Here is a 22,810-nt window from a genome sequence, read left to right as displayed (position 1 = left end):
CACAGCCTCACAGAGCAGTTAGCATCAGTGGTGTAAATGTAGCCTAAATGTTTTCTCTTAGTATTTCTACCTATTTTCATTGACAGTGGTAATAAAAAAAATACAATATCACAACAGTCCTCGTCATCAGTGGCCCATCCACATTTGCAAAGGTAATGAGGAAACTCACTGGGAACATTAACAGATCAAATTAGATGTAATAAAAATCCCATTATAAGTGACCCGTGGCACCTGTTGAATAACAGGGTCAACACGTTTTTGCATCAGTTGCCATGTTACCTCTTATTTCATCTGTCAGTGATAAAGAAATTGTGGACAAGCAATCAAACAAAATGCAATTTCCGATACAAATATTCTTCTCTTGCTAATGTATTCATTGGAAAATAGGCGGCTGAGTGTTTGTGCCATTCAGCTCAGTCCCAGTGGACTCTGTCTTTCTCGCTTACATAACCGTGTCCCCCGCTGCATTATCTGTCAGATACAGTCCATTTATGATTAGAAATCACACACATGGACACAGCCTTATTTTTCCATGGCAGTTTATCGCATTCACACTATCATCATTTTGATCTTTAGCACAGCATCATAAATAATGCCCTTGATACATTTTAAAACACTATAATTTAAGCTTTAACTACTGTCAATAATTAAATCCTTATATTTAAGCTGTTTTTAATTTTTTTTTTAACTTGATTGAACCAAAATATATACAATTTCAACTCTTCATAATATTTTGATTACCTATTTGTGCTTTTTCATACTTTTCTCATTCCTATTTTTGGCTCCAGCCCAACAACAACAACAATCTTTTCCGTCAGTGGTCATAAAAGACCTATTGGTCATGATGCATTTATGACCTGCTGTTAAAGATGATTATCAGCTGGTGTGATTGGAGATGAGCATTACTTCAGTTGAGGTGAGGTGATCTTTGGTAAAGGTAAGTGGAGCGTTTGTTCATCCTGAACTCAGCCATGGAGGTGACAAGAGCTGCCATCTTGGCTCTCTCTCTGCTCGTGGCATTTGGATCATCTAGTGCCAAAGGTAAGAAAAAAGAAAACCCAATTTGTTTTGTGAACCAGTCAGTATCCGTGTTTCCATTAACACATTTCCCTGCTTATTTTGAAGATTTGCATGAGAAAAGCTTAATGGACATACCAAAATTCGAAAAAGCTTTTGAAAATGTGCATAAAAGTTTTTACGCTTGCTTGAGGTGGTTTTTGTTTTGTTTTTTTCAAAAATTGCTGTAAGAAAACAGTCAAATTGTGACAGTAACATACTGTTTTCCATTAAAAAGGTATTATACCGTAGAAAACAATGCATTCTGGGCAATATTTGCAGGTAGCTTGCTGTTTCCCATAAAATATATGATATATATCTATGATATTTTCTAAGTCTCTTCTTGTACACATTTTTAATGGCTGTATTTCACTTAACTAACTCATTCTGTAGATGGTATATTAAAATTACTGAGGTTACAGTGAAGACAGTGCTTGATTCGTAGTAAATGGCTTTCAGACAGTAATATGCTCTATTTACAAAAAATGACTGCATTGTATACTGCAACAATATTGCAATTAGCTTCAGCACTATACTGTGTTTTAGTCTACTGTAAAAATCAATGAAATGCAGGATTTTACTGTAATTCAGTATGTGATTTTATCACAGTAACATACTGTAAGTAAATAACAGTAGAGGAACTGTAAAATTAACAGTAGAATGCTGGCAACCCTGCTGCCAGTATTTTACTGTTAATTTACAAGACAATTGTTTACAGTGAACCTATTTATTATTATTTTTTCTGTCTTGCTTAATTTCTTCTTCTTCGACTGTTTCCTGACGGATTAGCCTACAGCAATACATTACAATGCCATCTTCTGACCAAAGTATGTTTATGCAGCTTTGTTTATTTGCTCTAAACCAGTTGATGGAAATGTCCCTAATTCAAATTTTCTTGAATGCAACATTTGAAAGATTTGATTAGACTCCAATGGAAACACAGTTGGTGTGCTCACTTTGGCTTCTTCTTCTACTGAACATGTGTTTTTTTATGTTCCAACATCTTACACTTTCTTTTTGTCTAACTTTAAAGCTCATTTACCATCCGTGCTTCTGTTCAGTTTTTCAAAAATCTTTCATACTTTTCAACCTTTTTGCTGCTTTGAATACTCATCTTTCAACCTTATCAACTCCTCTTCACCACTTCAAACTCCTTCATATTTTCAACTTGAACATTTCATTGAGCCTTTAAACAATTATCCATCCTTTATCATATTAGAGCATCTTCTTTATACCTTTTATTTGTAATCACAATTCACATTTTATACTTTGAGTCTCCACGTCTCATTAACTTTCACTGACACTTCAACTGCTTTCACTCGTAATGTTACATTCAGGTGCCGTTTTTCTAATTACTTTCCAATAACTGCATGATAAAGGTAATTTACTACAGGGAAAGTATTTTTTGTGTTACTTTTTTGTTATTTTTGTTGATGCTTCAGACTGTCAAATTATTTCAACATTGGCCCCATTATCTCTATGATGAAACTAAGTGTTGAAGCAACAAAACACAATAATGTTACATTCAGGTCTATTTTGAATGTCTGAACTGTAGAATTTTAGCAGCTGCTTAAACACAAACTTGCAGGTTTTTCCTTCAGATCATAGAGGCCTGGAAATGTTAAGCATGATATATGATCCTCACCTTTCCACCCTGGAGACAAACCTCTTTTCTATTTTTCAGCGTGCTGTTTTAAAACTTAATCACCACATCACCAACAGGGCTGACTCTCGTCTCACTTTGTGCTCTCTTTTTACCCTCATTTCAGTTTCCCTTTCTTCTCCTTTATGATTCCTCAGCATCCACCTTTATTTTCATCCTGAACCATCATTTATCGTTTCTCGTTATACACTTTCCTCCCTTCTCGTTTTGTTCGAGGCTTCCAAACTTTTTTGAATCAGCACACTCAGTACTTGTGGAGTTGTGCAACCGGCTGCTATCAGCATTTACTGCTTGTTAGAGGACTACTGTATCAAACTATCTTTTACAGCCGCGAGAGATTTACTGTAGGAGATAAGAGAGCATGTGAGGGAGGTATGACAGCTACAAACAAACATGCAAATACACACACAGCCCTGAAGGGCCTGAACAAAGAGCAGTGGACTGTTTTTAAAATGTATATCTGCTCACAATGATCTCTGCAGGATGCACACAAATACAGAACATCTCTCTGTGTCTGTCACATTTTAGTCTGAAGTTTGTTTAATGGAAAAGTTAAACCTGTAATCCGCTAAATTCCCAGAAAAGCACATATCGTGCTTTAGTCTGCAGCTTTTATTCTGTTGGTTATTACCTAGGGTTTTCCCCACAGACTTTTCAAAAACATCATACCAGCAGCACAACTAATACTATTATTTCTGCATGTAAACCAGTCTGATCTGTGTGTTGCCTACAGTTGAGGAGGAGAACCCGGAGTTCTGGAGGTCACAGGCCCGGAAGACTTTGCAGTCAGCGTTGGACAGGAAGCTCAACACCAATGTGGCCAAGAACATCCTGTTTTTCCTCGGAGATGGTGAGTTACACAACATGTTAATAACACTAACACAGGCTTGGCTGGATGAATAGGTACAACAGGCAGAATCAGGAATCAATTTGGGCCTTGTCTCCGCTGTTTCCTGTCTATTTCACCAATGTGCAACACAAAAAAAAAATTAAAGGGTTTCACATAAAACAAGAAGATGGCTTTAACTACAGTGAGACTTTGATTTCTACAAAAGGAACACATTACAGAGAGACATTTCAATTATAGGAGGGGAAGTTAGGAGGTTATCGAGTCTGGAATAAATATAAGGTGTGTGTGTGTGTGTGTGTGTGTGTGTGTGTGTGTGTGTGTGTGTGTGTGTGTGTGTGTGTGTGTGTGTGTGTGTGAATCAGGTATGGGAATCACAACCTACACGGCTGCTCGTATCCTCAAGGGACAGCTGCAGAACCAGACAGGAGAGGAGACAGTGATGACCATGGACACCTTCCCTAATGTGGGACTAGCTAAGGTACAAACACACACACACACACACACACACACACACACACACACACACACACACACACACACACACACACACACACACACAGACACTTGTACTTCTACATCTTTGTGAGGAAACTCATTGACATAATGCATTCACTAGCTCCCTACACTAACCTTGACCTAAACCCTAATAGTGACCATAAACCATAAACATGCCTTTGAAGAAGTGAGGACCAGCCAAAATGTTCTCACTTTCCAAAAAGGTCCTCACTCTGTTAAAATGGTTAAAAACATGTTACGGTCCCCACTATGTGTGGTACAAGTTCACACACACACACACACACACACATACACACACACACACACACACACACACCCTGTGGCCATGTGAGAGGTGTAATTCTATGGAAATTATGTTAAATTATACATTCTGTACTAGCTATCTGGCTAGAATAACTTGAGATTTATTTGTGTGTGACAACCGACATGCATTATGTGTCACTCACTTCCCTATTAAACCAAATGCAGAACATTAGCTATATTTCTGGTGAAATGTTTTGTTAACACCAGATACTGACTATTTGACTTCCTCAATAAAAGCTTTTATTTATGCCATAGAAATGTGTAATTTTCACACTACATGCCTCTTACATTTATTTTGTATATTTCACACTATATAAACTGTATTAGTGTGCGCATATGCAATTGTAATTATAGTTATATAAAACATTATTTTTGTTTCAGTTCACTGTCCACTCCCACACACACCATGCAAATTATTAATACTTTTTAATGTTACTTCAGCAAGACTTTGTCCAGTTGTTTACAAAGATAAAACACACTTTCAAAATAGAATGATATGGAAAAGATCCAATCATATGAAACAATCATTTATGTGTGTTAATTAAGAGTGAATGAGTTTAAAAATTATAAGCAGATATCTTAAAGATTTATTTGCAGTTTATTGTTGTGACTAAATAGATTACAGTGCTGTAATTACTGCTTATTGTTATACACTGTAAAAAATGTTTGTAGGAATAACAGTAGAACACTGTCAATTTGCATCAGAAATAGGTCGTAAAATTAAACATTGTACATCACCGTAGCAGATACTTTTAATTACTGTCAATCAAAGAATAGTAAAAAACTTTAAATTCTACCGCCATAAACTGTAGAAAACACACAGTTTTGCTGTAAAAATATAAATTTTTCATGTAACGTTAATGGAGAAATACCACGATGACACAATTATCCTAAAAGTAATGGGATTATTCAGTATAAATTACAGTTTTTGCTGATATTTACATTTACATACGCTCACTGTATTTTTTACGGTGATGTTCTGGCAACCACAGCTGCCGGTATTTTACCGTAAATTAAACAGATTTTTTTTTTACAGTGTACTTAATACCTCATCTGCTATTTTTATTGTTGTATTTTTCATTTGGATCCTTTGGTTATTGTCTGTGGCGGGAACAACCTTTCCACACACAAAAGCTCGTGTGTGTGTGTGTATGTGTGTGTGTGTGTGTGTGTGTGTGTGTGTGTGTGTGTGTGTGTGTGTGTGTGTGTGTGTGTGTGCAGACCTACAGCGTGGACTTCCAGATTGCAGACAGTGCAGCCACAGCCACAGCGTATCTGTGTGGAGTGAAGACAAACCTGAACACCATCGGAGTGAACGCAGCGGCTCGCAATGGGGTCTGCAAGTCTCAGAAGGGAAACGAGGTCACGTCCATCCTGAAGTGGGCCAAAGAAGCCGGTAAGACAAAAGCTATTGTCAGCATTATCTAACACAGCTATTCTCAACCTTGGGGTCCCGACCCCAATTGGGGTCGCGAGATGATTTCTGGGGGTCGCCAAATCATTTTGGAAGTCAGCTCTGCCTCCCCTGTGTTAAAGTGTTCATGTGTTAATGTGTTTAGTCTTTTTGTTAATTTAATGTCTTTTTTGGGTCATTTTGTGTTGTTGTTTTTTTGTCATTTTGTGTCTTTTTTTGGTCATTTTGTGTCTTTTTTGGTCAATTTGTGTCTTTCTTTGGTCATTTTGTATCATTTTGGTCAGTCTGTATCTTTTTTGGTCATTTTGTGTCTTTTTTTGGTCATTTTGTGTCCTTTTTGGTCATTTTGTGTCTTTTTTGGTCATTTTGTGTCTCTTTTTTTGTCATTTTGTGTCTTTTTTTGGTCATTTTGTGTCTTTTTTGGTCAATTTGTGTCTTTCTTTGGTCATTTTGTATCCTTTTGGTCATTCTGTATCTTTGTTGGTCATTTTGTATCTTTTTTTAGTCATTTTGTGTCTTTTTTTGGTCATTTTGTCTTTTTTGGTCATTTTGTGTCCTTTTTGGTCATTTTGTGTCTCTTTTTTTGTGTCTTTTTTTAGTCATTTTGTGTCTTTTTTTGGTCTTTTTTTTTTTTGGGTGATCTGAACTGTGCGTGTGAGATTCTGTTCAGTAAGCGGGGGTCGCGGACAACATGCATATTAAATTGGGGGTCGCAACTCAAAAAGGTTGAGAACTACTGATCTAACACACCACTACACTGTGTGACATGGTGATACTTTATAAGACGTAACCCTTTATTATCGTCTATTTTACTCTAAATGGGACCAAACTTAACAAAATTAACATGATGACAACAGACAATTATTGTTTCACTTTCGGCGCCATGGGTGAAAATGAGTCATGGTTTCAGAGTGATGAAGACAGATGGATAACAATCAGACACAAAATGGGATATATCATGTTTTATTTCTGAATAATGTACAGATTTTTCTCAAATAGCTTTAAAAGTAGTGCATATAGCCCAGAGTAGTCTAGGTTTGGACAAAGCTTCAATGTTTACAATGCCTAGCTTCGCCCCTGGTTGTTTATTGTCATTAATATTTACGGATGTTTCACAGGAAGAGTTATAGTTGTGAACAAATACATTATTACGCACATTAAAATGTGTTAAATGTAAAAATGGTTAAATTTATATATATATATATATATATATATATATATATATATATATATATATATATATATATATATATATATATATATACATATATATATATATATATATATATATATACATATATATATATATATATATATACACAACTTTTCTAATATTACGGTAAAATAATAGTAAAATAATAGTAATAATAATTACAGTAGTTTAATAGTAATAATACCTTAAAAAAAAAAGTGTTTCCATCAAAAGAAACGCTGTTCTGCCATATAATTGACAAGAAAATACTTTATAAATGCTGCATAAATTAAAGATTTTACCATTAAATATTACAGTATATTTTTGTTAGAGATATGATGTTTAGTACAATTAACAGTGAGAAAAAGTATTTTTTACAAAAAATAAATGCAAAAATTACAGTGATATCTTGTATATATACTACAGTATATTTTTGTAACAAACACGGTGCCAGTGTATTTTAAAGTAAAGTCATGTATTTTTCAAAAAGAAAATGTAAAAAACACAGTTTTGGCTGATATATACATTTACAGTGTTTCATTGTTACTGAAACTGAATTAACCCATTTATCATTTTACGGTCTTTCACCATAAAATCCGCAGCCATTTTCTACAGTGCAGTATTCTATTTTCTACGCATACTAAAAGTACTTTATTAATTAATTATTTGACCAGTCAGCCTGTTATGCTGCATGTCACACTTATAAAAGACAGGAAATAGAATGAGCTAATAGAAAAACTATTACACTTATGATTGTGGTCATTTCTTTCTTATGTAAATGGACTCAGTAGAGCAAATATAGCTCACACTGGCACAGCTGACGATACTGACAGATTATGCAGCAGGATGTGTTCAAACTGTGCTGTGATTGAAGTAACAAATGGGATTTTGTGAGTCTTTGTCAGGAGCAGGCAGGTACCTGACACACAGCCCTGCTGTGTCACACTTTAGTTCTGGCTCCCGACAAAAGAAAATCCCTCCGGTCTTATACAGCTTCAGCAAAACCTGATTTTACTGCTGAGTGCTTAGAGAGGTATTACAGGGGCCTCCAGGGAGCAGCCTGCAGCCGCTGGTTACACTGCAGCTAATGTGATGCACCGGGAAGCACCTTGACTCTTATCATGTTCCCATGTTATCAACGGCCATAAATATCTTTAATTTATTTTATTTGATAGGGACAATGCAGTTAGCATAGATACAGGACATGCATCTGATGTGCTGCATACAGAGATATAGCTTCAGCTAATTTTCAACTCCCGTCCCATTATAACACACATGCACACACACACACACACACACACACACACACTAACATGGTCTCACAGGAATCTGTGAAATAGCCACAGATTCGCTTAACTCAAAATCCGTGGAATAGCCACGGAATCACTCAAATTTCCGTGAAACTGACACGGATTTCGCTACAATGCAAGTTAATGACAGTCATATCCCGTGGCTATTCCAACATACAAAGTGATTATGTACATTCACTGAGTGAATATTTAGAAAATAAAACATATATTTCTCGCTTGAAATGTGATCAAAATCCATTTTTATGCAGAAACTAAGTCAAAATACTGATTTTTTTCCACAAAAAATGAGAGAACTGTCCGCCATGTTATTTGTTCTGACCGCTGGAACCTTGAAAGTCACGTGACTTGGAACAAACCAATAGGAAAAAATATCCATGGAATAGCCACGGGATATGACTGTCATCAACTTGCATTGTAGCGAAATCCGTGTCAGTTTCAGGGAAATTTGAGTGATTCCGTGGCTATTCCACGGATTTTGAGTTAAGCGAATCCGTGGCTATTTCACAGATTCCTATGAGACCAGGTTCCACACACACACAGTGACATGTCCCTGACCCCAGCACTGCACTGGAGACTATAACAAAGTCTTCAAATGGTTCTACAACCTTTACGGAAAGAACCATTTACACCAGTGATTCCCAACCTGGGGCCAGGGCAATATAAACCTGAGGTGTCATTAGGACCCAGTTATTCAAACATAATCTAATTCTAAGGAATGGATCAAATCTTGAATATGGATTGTTCAAAAGAAATAACACGGGATAAGATCACATAATCCAGTTTTGGATTTGGAGATAATGAAAACCAGAATTGAAAAAACAGTTTCATTAACTGAAATAAAAAATAAAAAAAAACGATAACTAACTGAAACTGTATTTTGTGGTTACAAAACTAACTAAAACTAACTAAACTTATAACTAAAATTATAGTGAAAATGTCCTTCGTTTTTTTCTTTGTCAACTTTTTCCATACATAAACCTTTTTGGTTGATATGAAATCTATTAATCTATCTGGTTTTATGACTTAATAAACTTATTGGGGCTGAGATGGATCAGACAAAGGAAATAAAGGAAACATTTATTGTGACTTTTTTGAATCTTGCATCCAACAAATACCCCATTACAAAAAAACTAAAACTAACACTAAAACTAATAAAAACTAACCTAAAACAGCATTTTCCCAAAAATAAAAACTAATTAGAACTAGCAAACTCACTCTAAAAACGTATTAAAACTAACTGAATTTGAAAACAAAAATTCACAACGAAATTAAAACTAGAACTAATGAAAAATCCGAAACTATTATAACCTCGGCCCATATTTCAACATAATCACTAATATAGTGTTCATATTCTGCACATACAGGCCTATGTACATCTATTACATGTTATGCATGAATCTAATTGATCTTTTAGGGAAGTCTGTCGGCATTGTAACAACCACGCGGGTGCAACATGCCACCCCAGCGACCAGCTACGCCCACAGCGCCAGCAGGAAGTGGTACAGTGACGCTGACATGCCGGAGTCTGCCAAGCAGCAGGGCTGCACAGACATCGCCTCCCAGCTCATCACAAACACAGACATAGATGTAAGGTCCCCCACATTCTTCTCATCAGTATTATGTTGTACACTGAAAAAAGAACCAACTTAATTGAATTGTTTCATTTGGTAACACCTAAATGCAACATGGTCTCACAGAAATCCGTGAAATAGCCACGGATTTCGCTTAACTCAAAATCTGTGGAATAGCCACGGAATCGCTCAAATTTCCGTGAAACTGACACGGATTTCGCTACAATGCAAGTTAATGACAGTCATATCCCGTGGCTATTGGTTTGTTCCAAGTCACGTGACTTTCAAGGTCCCAGCGGTCAGAACAAAAAACATGGCGGACAGTCCTCTCATTTTTAGTGAAAAATCTATATTTTGACTTGGAATAGCCACGGGATATGACTGTCATTAACTTGCATTGTAGCGAAATCCGTGTCAGTTTCACGGAAATTTGAGCGATTCCTTGGCTATTCCACGGATTTTGAGTTAAGCGAAATCCGTGGCTATTTCACGGATTTAATAAGTTAGATTAACACAATTGATTTTAAATTAATTTAAAAGAACTTAATTCATTTAGGTGTTACTAAATGAAACAATTCAATTAAGTTGGTTCAACTATTTTCTTTTTTCAGTGTAGAATTACATTTAAATGTGCGTGTTTGTGTGTTTCCAGGTAATCATTGGTGGCGGTAGAAAGTACATGACCCCGAGGGGCACCAGGGACCCGGAGTACCCCATAGATTACTCCTCCAGGGGCAAGAGAAAAGATGGACGCAACCTCATCGATGAGTGGAAAAAAATGAAAATTGGAAAGGTAAGACTCTGATAAAAATGCTCTAAACTATTCACAGATTGTAAACACAGTTATCAGTGGTGTAATGTAACTAAGTACATTTACTCAAGTACTGTACTTAACCCTTTGATGCACAACATATTGACACCCCTTCTAATGCACAACATGGGTCAAAAATGACCCGAATTCATATCCACATCTTCAACTGTATCAACAGCTAACTAACTAATTACTTGTGGCTCCTACATTTGAAATGTGGTTGAGAGAGCTGGGAAATGTATTACACTTGGAGAAAATCAGGTACATCATATCTACTAAAGAGGATATCTTTTTAAAAATATGGCAACCTTTTCTTGATTTAATGTCTAAAAACTGAATTAGTGCTATTCTGTTGCTGTGCCATTTATGTTATACCCTTGTTTTGTTTGTCTAATGTCAAAAACTCTGTCAAAAAAACCCAAAACATGTATTGTTCTGTGTAGCTCCACCAATTATCTCTAATTTGTATATATTTTTCTGTTATGAAAACAATAAAAATAAATACACAAGAAACTAATTACTTGTACCTTTCTGACATGAACTTACTCTCAAGGTAAGCTAAACCTAATAACATTTTATGTACAGCGATCTTTCACACTTATCAAATATTTTGTTACGGTAACGTTGGAACAATTGAAAAAAACTCCAAGACTTACGTGTTCCAGATGTGTAAAGGGAGCTGTGCTGAGCTGTGAATATGTTCGTACTCCAAAACAAAGTCATTTTCCCAACAAATTCTATTATAAATGCATGCGGGTCATTTTTGACCATTGTGTGTAAACTTGAAGTAGAAGTACAACAACTGTGCTTGTTCAAAAATTAGGAAAGGAAAAGATAAAAAGGATGATTTGTGCTAAAACACCAAGATATTTACTAAATACATGGAATAATAAATTATGTAATATATTTATTTCAAAGATTATTATTAAGGTTATTTCATATGCTGTTCAACATATGAAATAACCTTGAAAATGAATATGGGTAATTTTTACCCATGTTGTGCATTAGAAGGGTAGTGACACAAAAAGGGATTTTATTAAAAAATCAATAAAGGAAATCATAAAGTTAGGATGTATGATGATCAGAAACAAAGTAATTGAGGAAGACCTGGAATACTGAATGACGAAATTAATTTATTGCAAAGATATAGAAAATAAAAACTCAGTCGGGTCACTTTAGACCCATGCATTTTGAGGTTACTCTAGTGTTTCCTTCTTATGTAACTTTATACTTCTACTTCTTCTACTTCTTCTACTTCACTACATTTTAGAGGCAATTATTGTACTTTTACTCCACTACATTTAGCTGACAACTTTAGTTACTTTTCAGGTCAAGATTTAATTTAAGAAACATGATCAATTTAAAGTAAAAAAAAAAAAAAAGAAACCTCATAACAGTATATTAAGTCGTTAAAACGATCCCTGCCTTAAGAACATTAAACATTGCTGATTTTAATGCTTCAAAATGATAATCAAATAATATATTTGGGAAATATAAAACAATCTGCATAGGTACTTTTACTTTTGATACTCAGTACATTTTGATGTAGGATCAGAATCAGAAGTACTTTATTTGATCCTCCAATATAAAATACAAATGCAAGTCTTAAGTAAATGCTGATACTTTTGTACTTTTACTTCAATATGTTTTGAATGCAGGACTTTTACTTGGAGTTGAGAAATGTCACAGTGTGGTATTAGTGCTTTTACTGAATGTTTATGTCCTGACACAGGTAGCCAACTACGTGTGGAACAAGAAGGATTTCGATGCTGTGGACCCTGAAACCACAGACTACCTCATGGGTGAGCTCTTTTGGTTTCTTTGTCCTCTTCTGCTTTTCTCTCCAGCAGAGCATGAATAGACATTTACTGTCCTTGGTTCAGTCACCAGCTTATTCACTTCATATTGTATCTATGTGTGATGTCACTCTTGATTGTTGTACTTTGAAGTACTGTGTCTGATCTAATAATGTCCTCAAGGTGCAAAACCATTCACAGTGTGAGCCGTTCATGAAATCTATGGTCAATACAAAGATTTGGCTTCTAAAACACTTTATTATAATTATGTTATTTTTTTTTAACCCATTGAAGCCTTGAAAGCGTATATGTCGTTTTGTAGTATTTGTATAAGCTCTCAAATACTTTTTAAATTTCATTTCTATCTGCTACAGAGGCTGAAAAATCTATTATTTAGTAGAAGCGTTGACACTTCTGTTGAATTTCCAGAAAAACTTCAGGTTTTAGGGGCTTATTTTAAAATTGCCCAGAGGTTTTACAGGCGTTTCAGGCGTCAATGGGTTAATATAATTATGATTGCTTTATTCATAGCATTCACTGACTCTGACCCATGCTGCAACCTCCAAGGCTGAAACATAATATAATGCTAATAATAACAATAATGCATTTTATTTATAGTTGCCTTTAAAAGCACTCAAGGACACCTTACATGAGCAGATAAAAATAACAACAGAGTATCAATAAAACATACATATACAAGAAAAGGTTAACTCAAACTGAATTTTAAACTTTAGTGCAAAGACAATGGTTCCAAAGGTGGAGGGTACCTGTTCTGAAGGCTCAAGACCCCATGGATGTATTATTAGAACCGGGTACTGGACCCAAATATGCCCATAGACTCTACATTGAGATGATGTCACAGTTTTTCAAACACTTTTCTGGGCTGAAGGAAAGTTTTCCAAAATATAAAACCTTCTTGGATCAAAAATCTTAATCATCATAATAGAAAGATACATAATTTAGCTTGTTTGAAGTTGTGAACTTTTTCATTATTGTGGTCTATCATGGTGGCGTCACAGGAATGATTTCTTAAACCTGGTAGTAAGTTAGCATGTTAGCTCCCTGGGGTGTAACCTATCAAACTCAGTGAGAGTTTGAATGTGTTGGTGGTTCGAAGCCTAAAATAAGGTCTGTGGTTTAAACAAGCTCAAGAGATGTTTGTGTTTTGTTGTACGACATAAAATAATTTAGTAAATGTGATATATTTACTGTTACTTTTAATCATAAAGTCTATGCTTTTCTAATGGGCCTCAGTATGACCTCCAGATAATGTTGAGAACCACTGCTCTAGACCCCAATATACTCAAAGTGCCAAAACCTGTAAAACTCTTTAATTAGTAAATCTGTTTTGTATTTATAGTACCGTACAATGCTAAGGCTAAAGTTCAGGCCAGAGAGGTCATCTCTGGGATAAGATGACTAATTATATTTATGTTATTTGATGTTTTGTTATTGTATTCTTATATTCATGAATGCTTTTAGTGCCTCTATTTGGTGTCAAATGCTTTTATTAAGACTGTGAAGAAAATGGACGATATATGACAAGTTTTTAGTGTAGATTATTGTTTTAGGTGTCCATGACACCAGGTAATGTTTGAAATACGTCTTTACACTTTACATGTTATCTCTTGGACGGTTTGTCTGCTATATCCATAAATAAAATCACAGCTTTATATTTATTGTACTTACATTTGAGCTGTATTGATCTTCTCCTCTGACTCTTGGCAGGAAACCTGTAAAAACTCCTGAACTTTATCCACCAAGTGTAACCCACGTGTGTCTGAATGTTCAAATCATGGTATTTCCTCTGCCAATGTTGCCTCCACCTCCTCCAGTATTGATTTTTAAGGTATTCTGTGGAGTTCTTTTGTGGAGGAAATGTCAAAATCACTCATCATGCTTTTTGTGGACTGAGTGCTCACTTTCTGCTGAATTCTCTTCTGCTGTGGATCATCTCTTCCTGTGTGCTAAATATAGCGGGAGTAGGAGGAAGATGGGACTTTCCTTTCTGCTGTGCCTCCACTGTAGGCTGATGAAACCTACTGTACTGTATTTTTTACATAAAAATGATCTGGCCTGTCATTCTCTCCCACAGCTCTGTTTGAACCTGGTGATCTGCGCTATGAGGCCGATAGGGACTCAAACATGGACCCGTCGATTGTTGAGACGACAGAAAAAGCCATCCGCATCCTCCAGAAAAACCCGAAAGGCTTCTTCCTGCTAGTGGAGGGTGAGGACAACAGCATCCACACACTCTCCATCACTTTATCCATCACAGGTTGGATAATGAAATCCCCAGAGAGGTCACAGTTGTGCTAAAAATAGAGAAAAAAAAACACTTGGGTGGTCGAGGTGGGTCAATTGAATCATTGATCCTGTTAAAATAACAGGGGGCCCTGAGAGGCAATTAAAGGACGGAACTAGTAATTGCTGTGGTTTGTTTAAACGTCAATATGTTTACATTAATATTATAGCGATTTCAGGCCTGATATTGAGTTTGTTGAGCAGTAGCAACAACCCCCAGAATGCCCAACACTGGAGAACAGCGTGTACCTGCAGTGGATCTGGTGACTTGACATCGATTCTGCATACAGCTCAATGAGTTTGCCGCAGTGTGTGCTAGCAGAGTGTGGTTGGCTGACGTGTTTCTGTTCCACACGGCTGCCTCACCGGCCTCCTCATCCATCTCTCCTTTAATCTGAGGCAGCCGCCTGGGGACTCCTTGGTGTCTTCACAATGACTTTAAAATAACAGGCAAATGTATAAATAGAAGCAGGCATATGGTGCACCCAATCACTGACAGCTCACTGAGACCACAACTTATTAACCAGAGTCTTCTTCACTTTCCAATACAGCTGCCTGAGAGGAGCAGAAAAAAAATCTGCTCTATCCATCAGCTTGATGTAAAATTTCTCTGCTGGAGGAAGTGGGCCCACTTCCTCAATTTATATTTTATTCCAAGGAATATTTTTCAAGTTGTGTGCACACCTCTAACAATGTAAAGGCTCTGAATCTACCTCATCTACTGTATATATATGCATCAATTTTAAACTTGGAAGGGGTATTTTCTGATGCTGTAAGGACTTGGCAGCTCATTATAATTACAATTCACTTTCCTTTCCTTCTTAGTACTTTATGAAAGTTTTGAGACAAATCCAGTCACAAGGCTTAAGGGTGCTTTCACAACTCAAGTCCGAGTGAAAATGATACTTTTACTTAATTTTCTATTTAGTCTGGTTTGCTATCGCAGTGAAGAAATGTAAAAAAAAAAAAAAAGTTTTGCAGAGAGCTGGAAATATACTCACAGTATTATTTCATATTGGTAGGAAAGTTGGCGGGAAAAATGTAAACATTGAAATAAACAAAGCAACATAGAGCCGAACGCACCCCGAGTACCTTTGATTCTACTGGCCGAGATCCTGCTCTGGTTTTCCTACCAAACGACAGCCCAGATGGCAAGGCAAGGCAAGGCAAGGCAAGGCAAGGCAAGGCAAGGCTAGTTTATTTGTATAGCACAATTCAACACAAAGTAATTCAAAGTGCTTTACATAAACATTAAAAACAATAAATTATGTAACACTTCTAAATCTAAAGTTAATTTTATCTTGGTAAAAAAACAAATAATTGGGGCGTCCCGGTGGCTCACACTGGTAGAGCACTTACCATTAAGGCTGAGTCCTTGCTGTGGCGGAGCCGGGTTCGAATCTGGCCTGAGCTCCCTTTGCCGCATGTCTTCCCCTCTATCACCCCCTTTCTATCTATCACTTTCAATAAAAAAGCAAAAATGCCAAAAAAAATCATCTTTAAAAAAAACAAACAAAAAAAACAAAAACAAATAATTGTCAGTGCACTCTGCTCGGGCCAGTTCATCGCTGCTTGCAGCTTTAATTTATCTTGTTTTAAGAGTTAATTTCTTATTTTAAGCATTCAACATGCTTATTTCTAGATTTAATCATCTTAATTTAAGAAATCTTGTCAAGTGACATTATCTGTCCATGCAGCAAGATCATTTCCCTCAGATTTAGTGTTTTTATCTTGTTTTTAGACACACCTTTTTTGCAGTGCAGCTTTACTGTATTTACTGTTTGCTGGTCCAAGTGAGTGAATCACATTATTTTGTTTCACTGGTGAGTAAAAGCAATCTTTGTCTTACTGCGCCGACCTTATCAAACACAGATTCATGAGAAAATGAATCAGCAGTTTCTGGTTTAATTAAACTATCACTCTTTTTTTTCCCTTTGAAGGAAAGAATCAGTTGCCCTAAAGGACGAAGCCTACCAGAAGCCATTACTTGACCCTCTCCCTCTCTCTGTCACCAGGAGGCCGTATCGACCAGGCTCACCATGACGGTCGGGCGTACATGGCGCTGCATGAAGCGGTTGCTCTGGACTACGCCATCGCCAAGGGCCTTGAACTCACCAAAGAGCACGAAACTCTCACTATAGTGATGGCTGACCACTCCCACCCTTTTACCTTCAACGGATACCCATTTCGGGGGCAGAGCATTCTGGGTAATTGTGAACTGACTTCATATTAAGGCCCCGTTTACACGAGGACGCTTGCGGGTAAAAACGACAAAATATTTTATCGGAAGTGCCTTTCGTTTAGACTGTGACAGCGTTTTGGGGGCTTAAAGACGCAAAAATCTGAAACCACCTTCCAAAATAGAAAAGTTAAATCCGCTCCACTGTAGCGTGTCCGTCTACACGCCAAGACACAAAACTCTGCTCAGATCTGCTCACGTCACGTATGTGTTTACGTCACATACATGCTCCAGTACAGGAAAATAAACAAACGTGGGATTATTTCCATGCGTCGGACCTTCAAGCTGCTCTGGCAGCTCTAATAAACTTACAGGAGTCTTTCCACCAAATGAACAGGATATGTAGAGATAGTATTAGTGAACAGAGAAGGATCTGTAATTACCTCTATCACATTTTGGATGCAGCAATTCGTCGGAGGCGAGCCAGACGGCTGTGAACGAGACCTGGGAGATCTAGTGATGGTGGATAACTTTGTGGAAGGAGTAGCTGATGAAAATGTGTAGCGTGAAAACTTCTGCATGCCCAAAGATGCTCTTATCGCTTTAAGTGATGCCGCCTGGCATGCATACAATGGAATTTCACACACTTTTGCGTCATCGTATGCAGCAGATTTCCTCCCGAAAACGCTCGTCTAAACAAGGAATAAAAAGTGAAGACGCGACACCACTTTTGCATCTTCTGTTCAGACCGTCCTCGTGTAAACGTAGCCCAAATCAGCTCATTGCTTTTTTTTATATATGACATGAAAGTTGTGAGTTTTGATGCAGGAAAAATCTCCTCTCTCCTCTGTCCTCCAGGTGTGTTTATATCCCATGACAATAGACACCTAAGGTGGCATTTGGTGCTTAGTGTGTGTCTTTGTGTGTGTACGTGTGTGTGTGTGTGTGTTTGTGATGCCTGCTTCTTCTCAGCTTCAGTGTGCCTCTGCCACCAGCAGCTTGACATTTCCTCTGCTTTCTCTCCCCTGCAATTACAGCCCTGGTAAACACATATAGCTGGCAGCCTTTCTATTTCAGTCCCTCGCTTTCTCCTCATTTCTCTCCTTTCTGTCCGTCTCTGACCAACGACATCGACGCTTCTCTTTCTCTCTTACATTACCTCGTCTCCTCGCTCTATCACTCTTTCTCGCCTGTTAATTCCTTCCTTTGGAGCGTCTCTTTATTGACCTTACCTCTATTCCTTCAGCTGTCTGTCTCTTCTCCATTGCTGCTCTCCTTCACCTGGAGTCTCAAACCTAAAGATGAACCCATCACATTCACGAAGAGACAGAGGGTGTTAGCAAGAGCTAAAATGATTTACTCACAGTTGTGTTTTATAGCAGGGAAGTAACGTATCTATGCATGCTTTTTCATGTTCATATGTGTATATACAGTATATATATATATATGGTATGAGATAAATAATGTATTTATTGAACATTAATGCAGGCAAACATTAGATTAGATTCAACAGTATTGTCATTGCATATGACACAGGGACAAAGGAACAAAATGCAGATTGCTAAGAAGAAGTGCTTAAGCAGTAAACATGTTCTAGTAGAACCCGCAAACACAAGGATTAACTAAAAAATAGCATAATATCTCCCCTTTAACATGCACCTTACAATCATTGCCACACATAGTTTGGTTCCTGCTCATTATATTGCTGTTGTGTCAGATAATATAGGCTAAGCCTTTTGGGAGGTCTGTTCCCTAAATAGCTTTAATATACACAAGGTAATTATAAAAGTGCTTGTGGTGTAAATTCTCTCTAGGCCTCTCCTAAACACGAAATATATTTCCTTCTTACTGTAACGTAAAGCATTACTCAGACTGTTTTTGTTTGGTTTTCAAGGAAGAATTATCTAAAGGTCTTCTGTAAATGCTGCAGTGTTTATAACCTGCCAGAATACAGTCCTGGGGAACAGTGATATTTGGGGGATTTTTTTGGCTTGAACATATTTACTATATTTTTAAGATTCAGCCCACAAACGCCTCTGTATCAGTCTTAAAGTCCGTATTGATTAAGCACTCATGTTGTGTTGTGCTCTTCCCAGCTTCTTTCCACACTCTCTTTCCGGTCATATCCTTATTTTACCCTCCTCCTCCTCCTCCTCCTCCTGCTCCACCTCCTCCCAGCAGTGATTAATGTGCTTGTGAAACTCTGAGCTCTTCATCAGCGGGGAGACTCGCTGGGCTAATGGCTCATCTGGAGAGAAACACTCAACAAGCTCTCGTCCTCCTGCAGCACCTTGGGGACCTCTTCGTGTGTGTGTGTGCATGTGTTTAGCACCTTGAGGAAGAGAGAAGGAACAGAAAACAATAAACGAAAGATTATAATTCATGGTTTTTCTGGATTCTGCAGGTCAATCTCCTCTGTGGGCTTCAGACTTTCTGCCTTACACCACACTGATGTACGGCAACGGACCCGGACACAAAAAGATCAACGGCTCGCGTCCAGACATCCGCGATGTCGACACGAGTGAGACATTGTTTCTTTGTTTCTCTCATGAGAATACCACAGACTTCACTAACCAGTCACACTCCTTAAACAGCCAGCGGGTCATAGTTACTTCTTTTACCTTGAGAGCATTCAATGCTAAAAACTGTGGTAATGAGAAAATGTGGTAACACTTTACAATAACCATCATTTATAAATGGTAAACAGATAGTTTATTAATGTTTAACCATCATTTATAAACCGTATATAGGCCTTTTAGAATGGTAAATATATAATTTATTAATGTTTAACTAACTACATCGTTTATGAATGACAAATAGATGGTATATTAATGTAAGTTTATATTTACTTTTCCATTAACAACCAATTCAATTAAGTTAATAGTTTATTAATAGTTTTAGTTGCACTCATTTTAACATTTTTAACACCATATTAAGTATGTTAATGGTTTTAAAATGATTCATATACCTTTAAGAAATTGGTTTAAAACATTTAAAGATTAAATATGTATAGCACTTTGTAAATGGTTAATAATTGGTTTATAAACCATCTATAAACATTAATTAGTTGGTTATTGTAAAGTGTTTCCGAAAATGTTTTCAATAAAACTGGGATGACCTTTATATTTACCCTCCTGTGTTTAGATCCATGTCCTAGAATACAGTGTGACCTTTCCTTATAATAAAATCAGCTGTTCTTTCTCTCTCGCTGACATTTTTCTAATTGAATTTACATTCTCTTCTTCATAAACCGAGAAAAAAAAGAGATTTTATTTGAGCTAATATGATACAAATCACTTTCACTGATCACTACAAAGTATTATATATTAAAAGTATTCCTCTTTCTTACTTTCCCTACATAGATGATAGGAATTTAATCTCACTGTTTCAGCATTAGTAAGAAATATTCAGTCACAATTCAGTTAAAGTTGTGACTTTCAGGCCACTTGGGGGCAGCCAACAAGTTATAAACACAATATTTCTTTCTCTTTTCCAGAAACTAAAGACTACGTCCAGCTGGCTGCCGTCCCCACAGAGTCGGCCACTCACAGCGGGGAGGATGTGGCGGTGCTCGCCCGTGGACCCATGGCTCACCTCTTCCAGGGCGTCAACGAGCAAAACTACATCGCCCACGCCATGGCCTATGCTGCCTGTGTGGGAGCCGACCTGAGGCACTGCCAGGGGGAAACTAAACCACCTGTGGGCCACACCACCATAACTAATGTTGAGAACGGAGCCGGTGTAGCTTATGGCTCTGCAGCTCTGCTCAGTATCCTCCTCAGTGCTCTGCTAACAGTCACTGTGCTGATGTAAGGTCCTTTTCCTCAGTAGACCCTATTGATCTCACTCCATTTGCCAGATCAGGGAGGTCAGAGGTCAGGGTCACAGAGGAGTGAGCAGGGATTTGATCAAAGATGCCTCAGCCCTGAACCAGGGTTATTTAGCGTCTTGCATCTTGTGAGAGAATTACATCCTTAACCCATAAGAACCCAGACCCAGTTATCCATAAAGGAAAGTTATGGGGGAAATATCACAGACCAAGTAAACCACGCAGAACATATATATGATGTGGTGTTTTTTTGGTCATTTTGTGTCTTTTTTTTAGTAATTTTGTGGGGGGTTTTGTGTCTTTTTTTTAAGTAATTTAGTTTTTTTCTGTCATTTTGTGTCTTTTTTTTGGTCATTTTGTGTCTTTTTAAGTCATTTTGTGTGTCTTTTTTAAGTAATTTAGATGTTTTGGTCATTTTGATACTGCCTCCAGCGGCCCCCAGGTAATTTGAGTTTGAGACCCCTGTTCTAGAATATTTAAAGTGTTTGTTACATGGGTGTCACCGTGGGTTCTTATGGGTTAAAATAAACAAACCAAGATTCAGTCTTAACCCATAAGAACCCACGGTGACACGCGTGTAACAAACACTTTAAATCTTCTAGAATCTCCCATATTCAGCTTTATGCTTCACCTTAACTCATTAAATCCCTTAGCAAGACTGTGTCACTGTGTGACTGTGACAAGAAGTGACTTCTCCAAAATATGTGTGTGACTGGAAACAGAAATGTGGAAAAGTAGCTAATTTCAAAAAGCTTTTTTTTGTTACTAGGCTAAGTTTAAACCCATTCAACAATTCTAATTCTAATCTAAGTACATTTGACCAAATATAAAGAAAAAATAATCCTATCCTATCCTGTCACAATTTCGATATATGTTGTGGAGATGCAAAGAAAAAGGCAAATTTGTGTTTCTGTGAGCAGAAAAGGTGTCTAGTTTATTTGTTTTAAAATAAGAAATATCACAAACATAACTTCCATAAACGCCCAATCTAACATATATGTCATATCACAGATCTTTGACATTTAGGGGTAGATTTAAAAAAAAAAAAATAAAACATCATAAATGTGTTCTATGTGGTTCACTTGGTCTGTGGTATATCCCCTATAATTTTACTTTAAGGATTAATGGGTCTGGGTTCTTATGGGTTAAAAAGGCAGAAAAAAAGTGATTGTTGTTAAAAGTGTAGATACAAAATTTGGTCATGACAGAACATTGACCCCAACACTATATGCATAAGAACCTATTGAATGCAAATTCATCTTGTTTCACTTCAGACCAATAAAGCTGTCATTGAATAGAGAGTTGCTTTGTCACTTAATCATACAAACCACTGACTGTATAAAAAAAGAGGATGTAGCCACCGTGACGTCACATTGGTTTGTGAACAACTATTTTGAAGCCTCAGGTTTGGCATTTTGGGAGGAGTGCTAAACTAAGCTAAGCTAAGCTAAGCTAAGCTAAGCTAAGCTAAGCTAAGCTAAGCACTAAGGTATCAATTAACGTCAGCACTGGCTTGGACAGCAAAGTCAATCCATGATTCACTTACTTATCTACTGGTGGTGTAGTGTGAGGCGTAGTGACCATGGCCACCTGCCTGCCACTGGCTTCATTTTCTGTTCCCAGTGTAGCGTGGAGGAATCAGCATGCTAACTAGCTAACTAGCAGACAGCTAGCTGGTTAGCTAATCCCTTTTGCCTTGCTTTCATGCTACACTGGCGACAGAAAAATGAGTTGAACAAAGTTGTCACTCATTGATTTGCAGTGTCGGGCAAGTTTCTGATAATTAGTAACAGTTACTATTTACTAACTATATTTGGTAACTTCAGGTAATATTTCGAGAAAAAAGCTGCAAATTTACTAGATTAAAGTGGCAAATCTACAAGAAAAAAAGTTGCAGATTTCAGAGATTTAAAGTGGCAAATCTGCGCGAAAAAAGTCACAGATTTACGAGAAAAAAGTGGGGAAAAAAGCTACTTTTTCTCACAGATTCACCACTTTAAATCTCATAAATCTGCA

At 37.1% G+C, this 22,810-nt stretch overlaps 1 protein-coding gene across 1 annotated transcript; it reads left to right on the top strand.

Annotated features, from left to right (window-relative positions):
- The first annotated feature begins 971 nt into the window (after nt 1–971).
- alp3 (alkaline phosphatase 3) lies at nt 972–20,995 on the top strand. The gene is made up of 11 exons (XM_059331676.1): nt 972–1,041; nt 3,453–3,569; nt 3,932–4,047; nt 5,610–5,784; nt 9,719–9,891; nt 10,528–10,668; nt 12,419–12,488; nt 14,578–14,712; nt 16,802–16,993; nt 19,370–19,486; nt 20,462–20,995. The coding sequence occupies exons 1-11, from the start codon at nt 972–974 to the stop codon at nt 20,776–20,778; spliced, it is 1,623 nt and encodes a 540-aa protein (XP_059187659.1). The 3' UTR covers nt 20,779–20,995.
- Nucleotides 20,996–22,810: the final 1,815 nt, after the last annotated feature.

Source organism: Centropristis striata, chromosome 4 (genome assembly GCF_030273125.1).
Source record: "Centropristis striata isolate RG_2023a ecotype Rhode Island chromosome 4, C.striata_1.0, whole genome shotgun sequence".
In the NCBI taxonomy this organism is placed as follows: Eukaryota; Metazoa; Chordata; class Actinopteri; order Perciformes; family Serranidae; genus Centropristis; species Centropristis striata.
Note: the sequence above shows the minus strand (reverse complement) of the source record. Positions and strands in the feature narration are given on the sequence as shown.

Bases quoted from the DNA above. Each gene is read 5' to 3' on its own strand.
- alp3 (XM_059331676.1), top strand. From the start codon at position 972: ATGGAGGTGACAAGAGCTGCCATCTTGGCTCTCTCTCTGCTCGTGGCA. The intron at 4,048-5,609 runs GTACAAACACAC...GTGTGTGTGCAG, and splicing joins CTAATGTGGGACTAGCTAAG to ACCTACAGCGTGGACTTCCA. The intron at 5,785-9,718 runs GTAAGACAAAAG...TTGATCTTTTAG, and splicing joins GAAGTGGGCCAAAGAAGCCG to GGAAGTCTGTCGGCATTGTA.